General features: G+C 36.0%; 2 protein-coding genes across 3 annotated transcripts in view; one reads left to right on the top strand and one right to left on the bottom strand.

Annotated features, from left to right (window-relative positions):
* Positions 1 to 5,893, bottom strand: part of LOC120628004 (ankyrin repeat domain-containing protein 50) — an 80,612-nt gene extending 74,719 nt beyond the window's left edge. For both annotated transcript variants that reach the window (XM_039896170.1, XM_039896171.1), the window contains exon 1: positions 5,426 to 5,893. The gene's annotated coding sequence lies outside the window, so the exon portion shown is untranslated. The remainder of the gene's footprint in view (positions 1 to 5,425) is intronic.
* A 668-nt stretch (positions 5,894 to 6,561) lies between these two features.
* LOC120628292 (NADH-ubiquinone oxidoreductase 49 kDa subunit) lies at positions 6,562 to 15,977 on the top strand. Its single transcript, XM_039896596.1, has 10 exons — positions 6,562 to 6,656; positions 6,935 to 7,050; positions 8,102 to 8,211; positions 8,513 to 8,714; positions 9,160 to 9,347; positions 10,809 to 10,972; positions 11,511 to 11,630; positions 12,665 to 12,794; positions 15,116 to 15,261; positions 15,759 to 15,977. The coding sequence occupies exons 1-10, from the start codon at positions 6,562 to 6,564 to the stop codon at positions 15,886 to 15,888; spliced, it is 1,401 nt and encodes a 466-aa protein (XP_039752530.1). The 3' UTR covers positions 15,889 to 15,977.
* The last annotated feature ends 479 nt before the right edge of the window (positions 15,978 to 16,456 follow it).

Genomic DNA, 16,456 nt, shown 5'->3' with positions numbered 1-16,456 from the left:
AGCAACGAACGAAGTCTCCTCTCTACCGTCGAAACCATAACAACTAGGCTATCACCGCTTCCACAGATCCCCAAAACACATGCCCGTATTATATTGGCTGATAAATTATACTAGCCTATACGGTGCGGCGCCTTGTCTAGACTAGACAACGTAGTATGAGTAAAATTCTACCATACCGAGCCGCTCTTATTACACTGAACTAGGCTGATTTCAGGCACTAAAAACTTAAGGGCTGGCTCGTATAAACGTGACCCTATCTAATGAATTAGCGAGTCACGTTTATACGATCTGGTAGCAAAGAGTCCAATCAGTGGCCTAAGCGTAAACATAAAACGGTGAAGGCAATACTCTAAAGAAACTGAAAAGAATTTTCAAGACACGCGAGACGGACTAAGTGACACTCAACAAATAAGCACCGACGTCGGGTTCTGCTGCTGTAGGTATGATTTCATGCCGTAAGAAATAAAGTGATTATATTTGCCAATTTTACCTCGGGCGATGCGTACTCGACGCGTTGGTGGAAAGTAGCCTTTACTTTTCTCATTTAAATAATGTATGCCTCACTTAACAGGGGCGTGCGTTCGATATGTGCAAAAAGCACTGCCTAGATATTTTTCAAACTACATTGAAATAATAAAAAATTCTATCGTCTCGTCGGTGGTCAGCACGTTTGACATAGGATAACGAGGTCTTGGGTCCTATAACAAAAGGGTTGGTTAGGTGGCTAATGAGACAGAGTGACAAGGCCACTTTTTATCACGTACACGGTTCTGGGATCAAAAGCGCAATAATTTTTGTCTTCTTTGGATTGGCACAACATGCCTTCTTCATAACTGAAGGCAGACTTTTTGTCCTGGTTTTGACCTATTCCTGCCTGACAACCAACCCTCCTTGGAAATATATATATATTGGCGCGATCAAAATCCAGTCAGTCACCGTGCACGGTTGGCAAGGGCAGGAGACAATTATCTCCCCGGGGAAAGGTTAAAAATTCTCTCACAGCTTTATAAACTATCAGACCGCTGGAACACAAGTGGAAATAATATCCAAATAATATATGTGAAATAATAAACGGGGGCGAACCTCTCCTATTTCATGTTCCCGTGCTTTAGCACGTGGTCACGTTAATTATATCCCTTGTCAGGGGATATAATCGGGGGATATATTTTTTGTCGTCTGCCCGTATTATGCCCGGGGTGATGATTTAGATCCCTTTCGGATAAGTTTCTCTTTCCGTGAGACCCATAATAATTCTCTCTCTCTCTCAGGTCTTCACTTTATCCGCTATGGTAATTTATAACACAACCTCTGCCGAAACGGCTTCATCCTCCCATCATCAGAATCATCATTTTATCAACCCATTACCGGCCCACTGCAGGGACTCCTCCCACGATGAGAAGAGTTTAAGGTCGTAACCCACCACGCTGGGCCAATACGGATTAGCGGATTCCACACATCTTTGAGAACGTTATGAAGAACTCTCAGGTATGCAGGTTTCCTCTCGATGTTTCCCTTCAACGTTGAAGCAAGTGATATTTTAATTGCTTAAAACGCACATAACTTAGAAAAGTTATAGGTGCATGCTGGGATTCAAACTCGGACCCCCGAAAGTCGGGTCGAAGTCCTACCCTCACTGCTTCAATTCTCAATCTTGCCATAATACACCGCTACCGCACCGTTAGTACCTAACAATAATTATTTCACGAAATTTTATATATATTACTCTGACTTATCTACATAAATTATCTAACTACAAGCGGCAAATTAGTGCTTATCATGTATGTAATCGATCTACAGGAAATGCAAAGGCCGTCTCCGGACTTAGCGGCTCATTAAGCTTCATTTTAGCATGATTGATGGACGTTGCAGTGATGCACGGCTTCCTCCGGACCTTTGGCTTCAGATAAGCGGCCATTGACATAACATCAAGGGTAATTTCATAAGTAGGTATGTTATTGTATACTCTGTATATAGAGGGATGTTATAAGGTTTGCTCACATTTGCGGTGGTGCGCAAACTTGACTTTAGCAGGCTGATCAAATTGTTGTTGTTGATATACTGTTTATACTTCAAGTCTAAAGCATAAGAAATGATAAAGACGCATCAGCGAAAGCTGCTTAGTCAATTATATGTACAACGTGTTACAGAATTGCGAAATAATATTGAAGGATGCATTTAAAGTATATTTCTTAAGGAACCCTGTAAAAATATTAAATAAAAAGAATATTTATTTTTCCATACAAACGAATTTAAAACATTGTAAGATTTTACTCATACTTATACTTATACCTATTGAAGATAAAAGACCGACACGCGCATAGTTCCTACGCGACGCGACGGGTACCTAATACAATGACAGGAGACACATGATTTTACTTTTGCATGTGATGTTAGGGTTGTATCTGATTTCTTTCAGTAAATACTATGGCAGTGGTTTAGTCAAAAACTATTAGGTTTTAGGTTTCACAGATACGTCTCAGAGACAGTACATAATGTACCTTTAAAGCCTGTGAAGTATTCTTTCGGTTTTAATATACACGGTGTATATTGGACGAAAAGATGTCTCGAAGTTTCCCGAACGCTGCGCATCCGAGTTGGATTCGGCGAACACCTCTTTCTCAAAATTGGACCTACCTAACTGGATCGTGTTTCCTAGGTATATGTACTCGTCTACAATTTCGAGTGCAGAGCTCCCAATTATTACTCGATGGAGCGGAACATGGGCGTTAGACATAATTTTCGTCTTGCTCATGTTCATACGTAGGCCCACCTGTTGAGAAACTCTGCTGAGGTCATTGAGCATCGTATTAAGGTCTCCCAAAGTCTTTGCCATTATGACCACATCGGTGTATATTAATAAAGTAGCGGCTGTCTGCGGTATACATACGTATTATAAAAAAGTAAAAACTCATCATCATAATATGTCCATTAATGCCAATAATGTTGACGGTGCTAATAACTATCTGCAGAACATTTCGAGACGTACTACTCTCTGGCCAACTAAGATCGCGAACTGTAGGCACATTGAAATAGGCATAAAACAGGCGCTTTTAGGAACGATAGTGAGAGAAAAATATTTACATTTCCGACCTCAAACAAAAGGAGTACCTCAGTCGGAGGATGTTTGCGCGCCGAGCACAGTTTTTAACCCGGCGAGAGCTCTTCATGCACTTAAACACTCTGAACTATCTGTCAACACTTTTAACCCTCCACAACATTCATCCTTACCTAGAAGATATAGCACTTTTAGATTTCGCTAGATAATTTAGATGTAAGATTTAGAATTACTTTATTGGTTAGCAATAATGTTTCTTTGCTTCGCGTAAGCTTTACCGATCAATGTGCCTTTTATTAAAATCTCAACAAGATGGATAGATAACAAAGAAAATAAACGAGTCACAGGGAGCTGCCCTGTGACTCGTTTATTTTCTAGACCCAAGCAGCACAAGACCTAGATATTTGTAACTTGCTACAAAAGACCATGCAGCAGTATATACGTCCAGCAGTGAAGGAACTTTGGTTGACATAAAAATTATGAATTTTGGCAAAAACCTCCTCTCCAATCCTTTCTTATGATATCTGCATTTTGTTGCTGACCTACAATAAAAGCTACAACTTTAGCAAGCTTTTTCTGCTATAGCCGATATTTTGTTACCCCATTTTTTGATCAGCCATCCTTTTTACCGTATGTTCAATTGCTTAGCTCCATTTAACTTCAAACCGCATGGTGAGGCCAGTTTATTTTATAAACTTTTCGAGTTACATCTCTAGTTCTGTTTTGTCTTCCTTACATATGATACTTCCTCGTACATCTGTATTGATTTGCGTCAATGTATTTTCATTTGATAAGGAAAACAATTATTAACGTCTCATTAAAATTGCGATAACTTTGATAAACAATTTCTTAAGCTCAGATGTATGTTTTGTTTTTATTAGAAGGTACCAGGAATGATTCTATAAACAGGAGCTGGATTACAGCAGGGTCCAATGACTTACTTTGCAAATTAGGTATTTTTAAGTGTCTTTCAACTGTTAGTATTTGGGAGCTGACTGCAAAATTATGTTTGCATTGCTTACAGGAAAGGTATGTTAAATACAGCAGGGGATGAGCCAAGGCCATAGGTAACAACTACCAAACACTTTTGAATCATAACATTTGCAAGAATAGAGAGAAATGAGAAATTTCATCACAGGTGTCATACAAACTAAACATAGATAAGAGTGATAGCAGTTTATGGCAACAGAACATGATGTGTAGACATCATAAATAAATAACTGAATTTTTAAGTGGACAGTGAATAACTTAGTAATGAAATAAACCATAACTCACAACAAATGAAATCGACACTTGGCAGAACCCATTAAGCCATTTGTATTTAAGTATTGTAGCTCATAATTGGAACTAAAAAAAGTCATTGTTATAAAAGCAACTTTCATTTTCTCATATTAATTAAGTAAAATTTGTCCATTCATGGCATAGTCTTCCAAAGCATATTATGTCTGTTACATAATTCTCACATCCAAGAATGTAAACATTGTTAATTAATGTTTAATGCTGTAAACTCAATGCAATCAGTTACTGATTCACTGTCAATTACTTCCAGAAACCTTGTCATCTGTTTATCTAATGTAACACCTCTTATACATAATAAGGATAACTAAAGAATGTCAGATCTACTGATATTACTAGACTATTCAAATATAAGTGTTCAGGACTTGGAGAAAAAAGGGATGCTTCTTGTTAAATAAAAGAGAAGGGATGTTGTGGTATGAGAAATAAAGTTTTCTTTATTTCCTTCAATGTTTAATTGTTTTATAAGGGAAGAAAAAAAAATGTGAAGCTTTATAAATAAGAGGAGGGAGTTTCAACATAATTAATTAGATCATAAATAATAAAAACATATTTTAGCACAATACAGGCATTAAACAATAAAATAATTTATTACCTGTCTTATTCATGAAGTGCAACAATTATGAATTCATTAATGTCACCATTCATCCTTAATATGGCACAGCCTATAGAGATCTTATCATGTTAAGCTACTTAATATGATAATCAGGGAATTTATTAATAATTAAAAACATTGTTATGCTTATAAATTAAATACATTCTTCCAGCTTGTTTATTGTTTACCTATCAAAGTTAAAAATGTATAATATTGGGAACTTATTTCGATATCTTATTATATTGTTTTATGGCCCTTATCTAAAAAATATATACCAGCAGCAGTACCGCAAATAAACGTTTGTATCATAACGAAAACAATAAAACGACTTCTTAATGGGGAATGAGTCATAATTCACACAACATGCTGAAGGCAGATGTGAACTAAGCGGCTCGGTTACGAGTCGGCGTACGCAAAAAACAATAAATTGGAATAACATTCATTTCATAATCTGAGTTCCAAATATAAATTTAACTTACTTTTTTCTGAAGCTCGTACAAGTGCGGCTATGACAAGTGCTTGGACGTCAACGATCGCCTCGGCTCACAAAAAAAAAGCAAAGGCTGCAACGAATCCAGAACTACACCACTCACATCACATCACACCCACGATAATAAACTTTCACGTCCATTTTGTACGATAATTAATTAATGTTTACATTTCTAATTACATGTTATGACCAATGAGTCCAAACATTGAGTGATAAAATTAAACAAAAATCTGTACTTGAAAAATAAATTTTATCATTTCTTCTCAAATTAAATCGGTCTGTGGTTTCATTCTAAACGACAATATAATAGAGGCACCTTGAATAATTCGCAATAATTCGAGAGTAATACTTTTATCTGAAGTTATGTTTAAGCAGAATTTATTAAATTGAGAGAAAACAGGAATAAAATCATAGAACGTAGGTATACTACAAAATAACAGACAGCGCTCGTCAGAACAACTTCACATCACAATTCACACAACTCCTAAGAGAAGCGATCAGTGTTACCATATCAATTTCTTCAATTACCATTATATTAAAAATAAATCATAACTTGTTAAATTTATGTTTGAAAGTGAACTAAATAACTATTTCAAAGATCAACTAATAAAATAATAATGATTTGCGATAAAAACTAAAATACGTGATAATAAACAATGCACATGACCATTAAGGATAAGCATGGATATTGCAAATACAATGTAGAGCTAAATAATCTCCAAAAAGCTTTAATAAAATATTATCGCCCAATATATATCGTGTTGTTGGTTAAAAGAATAAAAGTAAAGTTTCGAGAATTCTATATTTGTGAAATTCGAACGCAGCCAAATTGCTGTCACTTTTTTTAGTCAATGTCAAATAAAAATGTAATTGCCAAATACACTCTGTTCCACGGTAAATAAATATTACTCGACACGTAAAAATAAAATAATGTTTAATAAAAAAAAAATTAAAGCGTTTTAAAAGGCATATAGGCTTTTAAAACGAATTAACTTGATTAATTCATACTAAGATATTAACTTTAATCTTTTTAAAATCTTTAATATATATTTTGCATGTACGTAGTGCATTAAACTTTTTGATGTTACAGATTAGGTCGTACAACGGAATACAGTCCCTTCAAAAATGGCTTCGTTGGTAAATGTTTTGCTGCGAAAATCTCCCAATTTGGGCCCTTCCAAGACGCTATTATGCAATTTACCAGCGATTAATAATGTGAAGTGAGTTCTGTTGTTTTTGATAATATATAATTTCTGTCGGCTTTTGGTAAAATGATAATTTAAAATTATGTAACATTGTAAGGTTATTATGCGCAATTTTTTTAATTTTGGTCGGAAATTCCTGAGCCAAATAAAAAAAATATATTTAACCTTTTTTATCGAAGTAATAAATTAATTTGAATTCCTATTTATTAAGTATTTATTAAGTATTTATTAAGTATATATATATATATATATATATATATACTTAATAATTTTAAAAAGTTTGTTATTTGTAGTTCTAAACGTAATGCCCATCGATGGATGCCGGACACTGAATTCGTAAAACAATTCGAGGGTGCTGTCATGTTTCCCGAGGGTGCTACTGCCCTCATGAAGCACCCACCATACAACAGTAAGTAGAAAACATTATTTATTAAATAATAATAAAAACATTTTTAGAAATCTCGTGGGGGAGTATGGTAATGTGTGGTATACAAACATTGGCATATTTTTTTTGTCGTTATAAACGACACACCCACAAGTCTGTGTATTCCTTGTGCTGCCAGAAAGCTTAAGAATGGTAACCGTACAGTAGGCTATGTTAAGATTAGTAGGTACATGCTGTTGTGGAACCTAGGTCCACATCAAGTTTAGTTATGTAAGTAGATTAGTGAAAATATCTTAGTTTTTTAGTTGTTAAAGATTTTTGCTGCACTATTCACCAAATATGAACACTTTCAAACCGGAAGCATTTAAGATATGAAAAAACGAGAAAAAAAAATCTTAATCATTTTTTGTAAATGAATGTTGTATTGAGTGTATTATCTTGAAAATAATTAAAAAATATTAGAAATAGTTTGCAATATTAAGATAGAAATTTGAATAAAATAGGCCTGAATAATAAGTGAAGTAAAGTCAATAACAGAACAGACATTTATTTCCCCCAGGTAATTTTTTGTAAGAAAATACTGAAATTTATGATTAATTAATATTTTGTATTATAGATTTTCATTTTGAGTTACTCTATGTTACTTTCATTTTTAGTTTTCGTATATAAAATTTTTTTCATTATTGGAAGGTGATGTGGGTTACTACTTTTTCAACTTAAAACTTAGGCATTCTTAATGCAGTGGTGGGCGCTGTAGTTTTAAGTTGCGAGATCCCCATTTGACTGCCAGGGAGGCAGTGCCAATTTATGAAATAATAATTTCTGAATTTTCTCTGCTCCAATCTGATGAGAGGCTTTTGCTTTAGCTCGTTATCACTACCAAAAAGGAGATTTAGGGTTCTGGCATGATGTTACATAAAAATGAATTAGGAGTTTGGTTATATATAAATGCTATACCCCCGTTAGCCAGTTACCATCTTTGACTGCATCATCACTTATCAAAAGGTGAGAGTGCAGTGTAGGGCTTACCTGTAGTTGAATAAAAATTCCATTAAAATTTTTATTTTTCCAACAGGCATAGTAGCTCCAAGTGAAAAGCATGTGCGCAACATGCTTATAAACTTTGGGCCACAGCACCCCGCTGCCCACGGTGTACTCCGACTTGTGCTGGAACTGGATGGTGAGGTAATGGATTCAATCCTGTTCTACATAAAACAGTAACTAAGCGAACCTTAGTACACCAAAAGTGACATACAATAAAGGCAGCATGAATTTAAGTCTTAGTTATTTAGTTTGTGCATACATAGTGATTATATTAGTGTGACATAATTCAATTAAAATAATTCAGTTAAAATAAATGAAGTTATATTGCCAAGCTTGGTGGTATTACTTCCCCGGACAAACACTGTCACAAAGCTCGACTACTACAACCTATAATATTACTTCTTTTGCTTCGTACTTTCTAATAATTGTTTTCCTCATTCAGACTGTACGTGGTGCTGATCCTCATATAGGCCTCCTTCACAGGGGCACTGAGAAGTTGATAGAATACAAGACTTATACTCAAGCGCTGCCTTACTTTGACCGTCTTGATTATGTTTCCATGATGTGCAATGAACAATGCTTCAGCTTGGCTGTGGAAAAACTCCTGAATATTGATATCCCTCTACGTGCTAAATACATTAGAAGTGAGTATAACTGCCTATAATTAAAATTTAAATGTATTAAATTATTACTCAATTTTTTAGTCTAAAGTGGGGATTATTTATATCATTTATTGGTTAAAAAATATATATATATAATATATTTTACTAAATCCAACAACTCCTAGGAATTGACAAACAAGTATTAAAACCTGCATTGGAGTAGCATAGTATGTCTATATTCTCAAACCCTCTCCATGGAAGTTGAGGCATGTTCCTACCAGTAGGACAGGGTAATAATTTATTTATCCGGTAAACAAGACAAAATTTGACATAAAAGAAGACAGGACTTAACAAGGACGATGCACATCCTTGATGAAAAAGTAGCCTAAATGTAGGCAATTCACTTTACTGGGTTAAATTCTGCACTTTAAATTTTTTGTCAGATGTAAATTCCTACACATGCTGAAATGTAGACTTGTCTTTGCAGCACTATTCGCGGAACTGACCCGTCTGCTAAACCACATAATGGCGGTTGGTACTCACGCGCTGGATGTGGGCGCCCTGACTCCATTCTTCTGGCTGTTCGAGGAGCGAGAGAAGATGATGGAGTTCTATGAGAGAGTCAGTGGCGCTAGGATGCACGCCGCTTACATTCGCCCAGGGGGAGTCTCCCTGGTAAGTCTTTTTCATTAAACAGCTTTGGATATAACTTGAGAACGGAAGTTTGACGACTCCCCTGACGCGGGCTGAAGAGTTACAAGTCGTATTTTCTCTAGTGTGGTCTAGAGGCTAGACCAACCTACTGACAAAAACATGCCGCCAAGCGTTCTTAGAGTTCGGGTACCATGCCGCGTGGAAAATGACTTTGAGTATGTTAACATAACTTCCACACACACCTAACAGCATTCTAGTTCAGCTAGTAGCGTCAGCTCTTACAACCAAGGCAGACAAAGGCGAACTTATAGTAGAATAAAAAAAATTTAATTAAAGAACTGAACAGCCGAACCACACCCATCCACACTAGGCCAGCGTGTTGGACTACGGCCTTAACCCCTTCTCTTTGTGGGAGGAGACCCGTGCCCTGTAGTGGGACGGTAATGGGTTGATATTATGATGATGATGAACAGCCGAACGCACCCTACCTGGACGCAGAGCACAAGCTTACACACCTGGAGCCTTAACTGGCTGACTTCCATTTTCCATTACCATCTATAACCTTGGAATAGCGTCTCGTTTACAGCTTCCAGAAGGCATAATTTCAACAGATTTATATAAAACCTTAAAGAATAAACATTTAAAACCTTGGTCATAAAACGCCATCAAAAAAAGTATGAAAATTATGAAAAGTATGAAAATTATGGCATATAGATAGGCGCGGAGAGGGACTTTGTTATTTATTAATACGTAGTGATTGGGTCCCTACCGAACAGTTGCAGTTGCAGAAAATGCGCTTAACAGGTGGACCCTCATCCGACAAATTTACTAGTCGAAATCATCCTAACAAGGGATTCACTTGTCACCAATATCATCAACAAAAAGCCTTTTTCCGTTGCTAAATTCTTCACCCGATCCCTAGGAAACCCCGATATAAGAAGGGAGTTCTCAATGAATGTCGCACAGGAGACAACTTGAACTTGAGAATGAAATGGACCGATGAATACAATGAGCCTATAATCCACACTACACATACTGCTACCTCATAAATAAGTTAAAATTGCGAACCTGAACTCTTACATTTTCCGAACAAAGACTAACTTATTATTAGCTACAGGAAGTATACATTAGGAATCACTGTAATAATATTAAATCAAAAGAAGCATATCTATTTCCATTCAAAACATACTATGTATTTACTTATGTCAACCCTATTGAAGCTAAAAGACCGCTACGTGCATAGTACCAACGCTACGCGACGCTTATCAAATTAAGAGAGAGGAGTCACTTGATTTTAACTAAGCATGTAATATTAGGGCTGTATCTTATTTCTTTCAGTATTTATATGGAAGTAGTTTACTTAAAAACTTAGCCTTTCGGTTTCACAGATAAGTCTCAGAGACAGTAAATAATATATATAACTATAAAGCATGTAAATGAATATTTCGATTTTTATTTACACGTTGTATATTTCGTTATAAGGACATGCCGTTGGGTCTGATGGACGACATCTACGAGTTCGCGTCCAAGTACGGCGAGCGGCTTGACGAGCTGGAGGACGTTCTTACCACCAACCGAATCTGGGTGCAGCGGACGAAGGACATTGGTGTTGTCACCGCCCAGGACGCACTTAATTATGGCTTCAGGTGAGAATTTTCGATAAATCCTTCGACGGTACGGCTAGCATGGGCAGGATACAAAAATTATATGCCCCGATGATAACCCCTGAAGGGCTAGAATAGGCAAGAGACAAAAATTATATCCCCGGGAAAGGATAAAAATTTATCTTCTCTCACAGTTTTAACAGTATCTTAGAGCACTGGCGCACAAGTGGAAATAATATATGTATGGGCGACACTACTAATAATAAACGGTGGTAAACTTCTCACAATTCTCAAATTTTAGAATTGTCAGGGTATATAATTTCTCAACACTCCTAATATTGTTAATTAATCTTAAATTGATGAATGTGACACTCATAAAACATAATTGACAAAAAACACCTAATGCATGCATGCATGTACTATATTCTGGCCAAATAAAAATTGTTGATTGGCTCTGTGCTACTACTACTACCCTATCCCTGCTGTTGGGAGGCCTTTGGTCCAGCACTGAACTGCTATAGGCTATTGTAGGCTATTGATGATTAACGAAATTATTTATAGCATTTGTTTTAATTTGTAGCGGTGTTATGTTGCGCGGCTCCGGAATCAAGTGGGACCTGCGCAAGAGCCAGCCCTACGACGCGTACGACCTTGTCGATTTCGATGTGCCCATCGGAACCAACGGAGACTGTTATGATAGGTAAGTGGTTTTTTTTAACTTAAATAGACTTAGTGCTTCACCACAATCTCACGGGACGGAAAGTGTAGATGTGGCCTTTTGTTTTAAACATAGCCAGGTTGTAAGAATTAGGGAACACAGAACTCTGAAGGGTGTTCCAAACTACAGCCATGCTTATAAGAAATAAGACGCAAATCGCTTCGTGCGAGTTTTTGGGATATTAGCAACATGAAAACCCGTCCGGTGTGATGTAGTGCGATGGTAGAATGGTGAGGAGGCAATGAGATCGAATAGTAACTGAGCACACTCTCCAAAGTATATGCCATAAAACACAGAAAGACTGGCTACCTTACGAAGATGATCAAGGCTTTGGAGCTTAGCCAAAAGTGGTAAATCCTCGCCTACAAGTCTCCCGGCTCAGCGATCCACAGCATCCAAAGCTGTCTCATAAAATTTATGAAGTAGCCAGCCATGAAACCTGCCAATGTTCTTTTTGAGGAAGCAGCCACGTCATGCGCCGTCTTCTTTATGGAGTTGGGGATAGGCTATGCTCAGTGGCGTGCACTTCATACATGCACAAAAGCACTGCCTACCCAAATGATTTTATATAACTTGTATGCGAGAGGAAATCTTCCATTTTATGCCATGTTACTACTTTATGCATACCTATGCTCGACACTGGCTATGCTCTATCTTTTTAGTGTAGAGGACATGCCATTGTCTCATCTTATTTCGTGGTAGCAGCCAAAAGCCACTGTCCCATCTTATTGGGGTAGCAGCAATTTCTCGGTCACATATTATGTGGGGTAGCGGCTATGGAACTGCACTATCTTCATGTTTTCGATAGTGGTCATACCACTGACGAATCTTATTCTCGTGCTAACTCAAGCTGCAATGCCTTTGCACTCCCATCTTTCTTTTTTTTTTTTTTTTTTTTTTCTTCGTCACCTTTTTAGTATTCCCTCGTCAACGAAATAGCTCTTATATCATTTTAATGTATCTCCGCCACAGAAGTTTTTTTTCATAGACTCATGATTCCGAAATATCTTTTCTAGATATCTAATCCGCGTGGAGGAAATGCGTCAGTCCCTACGCATCATCGAACAGTGCCTGAACCAGATGCCAGCCGGGGAGGTGAAGACAGACGATGCCAAGTTGACGCCTCCATCGCGCGAGGAAATGAAGGTGAGGCCGCTATAGTGGCACCCGATTCACGTTATTAAATACGAGAAACAGAGGGCCAAGTGTGACATTTTCTACCTATGTTTACTAATAGCGCGATCGTGTGAATTTTATTTAATCGTTTCCTACTTGGACTCTGCATTATCGAATGCACCGATAAGCCAAATTAGCATCAATTATAATGCAAACTTTCTCAGAAATTAAAAGTAACATTGCAAGAAAAAAATAGGCATCTTGTTAAATAGAAAACACATCTTTAAAAATTTTCATAATTTCACTGTCTTTTATTTATTCTAAATTCATTGCATTAAGTAATTGACAGTTATTGTTTTACCTTAAAAGTAGGGGAAAATGGAAAAAAATTGTGGGCTAGCAACATTGAGACGTGCGCGGGGCGTTTTTACTTTTTTTGAACACAATGCAATAAAGGCTGAATGAGTGTACGTAACGCACTTGCCACATGCCACATTTTTGCTAATCAAGAATTGGAAAATTAAAATATGGTGGTAATTTATTTATGTTTTATGAAAAATCATTATAACACCCTCATTCATAATATTGTGTTTTTTCAAGCTCTCTATATTTCAAATTGATTTATTGATTGATTGATTTTTAACACGAAAATGAACACAAAAATTAAGAAATTATTTAGTATTATTTACTTTATCAGTTCAGCACTCCGCAGTATTCTATAGGCAAGTTCAACAACGAATATCCTTCGATAGCTGCCGCCAATCTTCATATTATTGTTTTTTGATGATTACCAAAAAGCGGCCATCAGTCGCCGACCCGCAAGATGGCGGCGGCGGCCATTAAAAAATAATTTGTTACAATGGGGTAGGTTACTGAAAACATTTTAGTTAGAGGGCGCTGTGTTTATTACTCCTATAACTGACTATTACTTAGTTGTCACCAGTCTGTGGTTTTCACTGAGTATGTATCAAAACAAAAATTTGTTATAAGTGAATTGTTTGATTTAATTTCAATATTGGATAGAAGCAGGCGTTACTTTGCGGAAATCCATGATATATTATCAAAATTAAGCTTAAGTCAAATAAGTCAAAGTCAAATATATCTTTATTCAAATAGGCACATAGATGGCACTTTTGATGCGTTATTATATACAAAATGTGTACATAGCAGTGAGTAGTGATGGCGATAACTACAATCGTAAACTTAAAACTAAAGCTACGAGGGTTCCAATCGCGCCCTGGTCTAAGAAGAAGCCCACAACAAACTTAGCCGGGTGTTCTTTTTGTTATCACCATCTCACATTGTCATTAGGAAATATTTAAGAAGCAACCTGGTTAGAGCAATTGTTTACACCCAAGCTTTTTTATCGTTTACGTAATCCTTTATACTATAATAGGACTTTTCTATAAGCTTTCGCTTAATACAAACTTTGAACTTCTTTAGTGACATCCCCAAGATATCAACCGGTAATTTATTGTAAAATTGTATACAATTTCCTTTAAATGAATTGCTTATTTTGTGTAGTCTAGTGTACTGCACTGCAAGTTTATTTTTGCTTCTAACGTTCAAATTATTGCAGTCACATTTTCTTTTAAATTTTGATATATTTTTGTGAACATACATTAAATTTTCAAATATGTATTGGCTATAGAGTGTCATTATTTTAACATCTTTAAATTTATCTTTCAATGACTCTCTCGGACCCATTTTATAGATCGCACGAACAGCCTTCTTCTGCAGCACGAAAATAGTGCCAATATCAGCAGCATTACCCCATAGTAAAATTCCATATGACATAATGCTGTGAAAGTAACTAAAATAGACTAGCCTAGCAGTTTCTATGTCTGTCAGGTGGCGTATCTTCTTTACTGCATAGGCAGCTTAATTTGCTATACTCCGCGAAAAGCAGGAAAATCTGTGTGGTGTAATTTATAATTTCATCAATCCTTATACCCAAATAGATCTTCGGCAATATACCCTCTACGCACGTTTCGCACCGAAACCGGAGCATCATCAGGAGATGTTGACTTTACAATTAATAATTGTTAAGTCAATTAATTGTTTAATGATAATATATTACATAATTTAATAATTTAATGCTTAATTGTTATGTTCACAACGATCCACTGCGTTATAAATAGAAAAAAATAAAGATAAGTGCAAAGTATAAGGAATTAGTTGGCACCCTCTGAGCGGAACTAATTGACAGTGGTTTTTTCTACTTCGTTATTTTTACTTTTTATGAGGAATCAAAATAATTATTTATCATTTGTTGTCATAGATGTATCAAGTTAGCGATTACCTAATATTGTAATATGAGAAAGTATCTTACGTACTTTATTGACTTCCAGACGTCCATGGAAGCTTTGATCCACCACTTCAAGCTGTTCACCCAGGGCTACCAAGTTCCACCCGGCGCTACGTACACCGCGGTAGAAGCGCCGAAGGGAGAATTTGGCATCTACCTAGTCTCCGACGGAGGTTCCAAACCGTACAGGTAAATAAATAAAAACGGTATGCCGTAGAAGAATTTTCTTTAAATTTATGTACGCAATTCAAATATAACTTGCTTTAACGGTGATAAAAATATATCGTGTGGAAATCTGCACGTCTCAGAAATTTTCATAATGTTTTCAAAGACGTGACCTTTGGCAAAGGTGTTGGACTGCGGCTTCAACCTTTCTCTTTGACGCGACATCCATTGCCCTGTCGTGAGCTGCTAATGGTTCAATAATAATAATGACGATTATGATAATGGAAGCCAGGAACTATGCTCACATTTAACTAACACCGGTTCGCACGGAGGGGGCATAACGCCTTTTTCATTAATGACGATTTCTAGCAGTTAACTTCTGCCGCACAACGTATTCAAATTTTTAAAGATATTTACCGAGATTAAATATATGAAATAAATATCTATATTAAAGCAATAAAAAAAATTACAGATGACATATTGATTATAAGTATTATATATATAAAATAATTCTTTGTCAGATGCAAAATCAAGGCGCCCGGCTTCGCCCATCTCGCAGCTCTAGAGAAAATCGGAAAGAACTCCATGTTGGCCGACATCGTCGCGATCATCGGCACACTCGACGTTGTATTTGGCGAAATCGACCGATAGAAACATAACAATTACATCCTAAGCGATTGATCATTGTAGATTAAATTGTACATTTTAAGTTTAAGTAAGAATAAATTATTTGTAATGAGCTTCCTGTTTAAATCTTTTATTAATGTATCCTCTAGGGTCTAGATAAACCGCTATTTGTGATATAACTGAAGTATATTTTTAAAATTTAAGATCTTTCTTCGCGTCTTCGAAGCGATTTTTTCGTTTTTAATTTATATATATATCTTGCAATTCATAGATAGGTTATTATTAAAATAAAATCTATGATATATTATAGTGTTTTAATGCTACTTCTGCAATCAATGAAGCAACAAATAAAAACTGTATAGAATATATTTTGAAAGTCCAAGTAAAAAAATATCTTTATTCAAGTAGATGACATTTATGATGCGTACATTACATGAAAAATGTGTACATGGTAGTATGATTTCTATTGTTATCTTTTGAATAGACTATATTTAATATATCAGATCTAATTAGTTATTTCAAAGTAACTATTGAAGCTTTTATCAAATACAGTATGATTATTGCAATAACAAAATGGAGTTTTATTTTTAAT

Source organism: Pararge aegeria, chromosome 12 (assembly GCF_905163445.1).
Source record: "Pararge aegeria chromosome 12, ilParAegt1.1, whole genome shotgun sequence".
NCBI lineage: Eukaryota > Metazoa > Arthropoda > Insecta > Lepidoptera > Nymphalidae > Pararge > Pararge aegeria.
This window is presented reverse-complemented; position numbering and strand designations above follow the sequence as displayed.

Coding starts and splice junctions, on each gene's coding strand:
- LOC120628292 (XM_039896596.1), top strand. CDS start 6,562: ATGGCTTCGTTGGTAAATGTTTTGCTGCGAAAATCTCCCAATTTGGGC. Junction 6,657..6,934: donor CCAGCGATTAATAATGTGAA/GTGAGTTCTGTT, acceptor TGTTATTTGTAG/TTCTAAACGTAATGCCCATC. Junction 8,715..9,159: donor ACGTGCTAAATACATTAGAA/GTGAGTATAACT, acceptor TTGTCTTTGCAG/CACTATTCGCGGAACTGACC.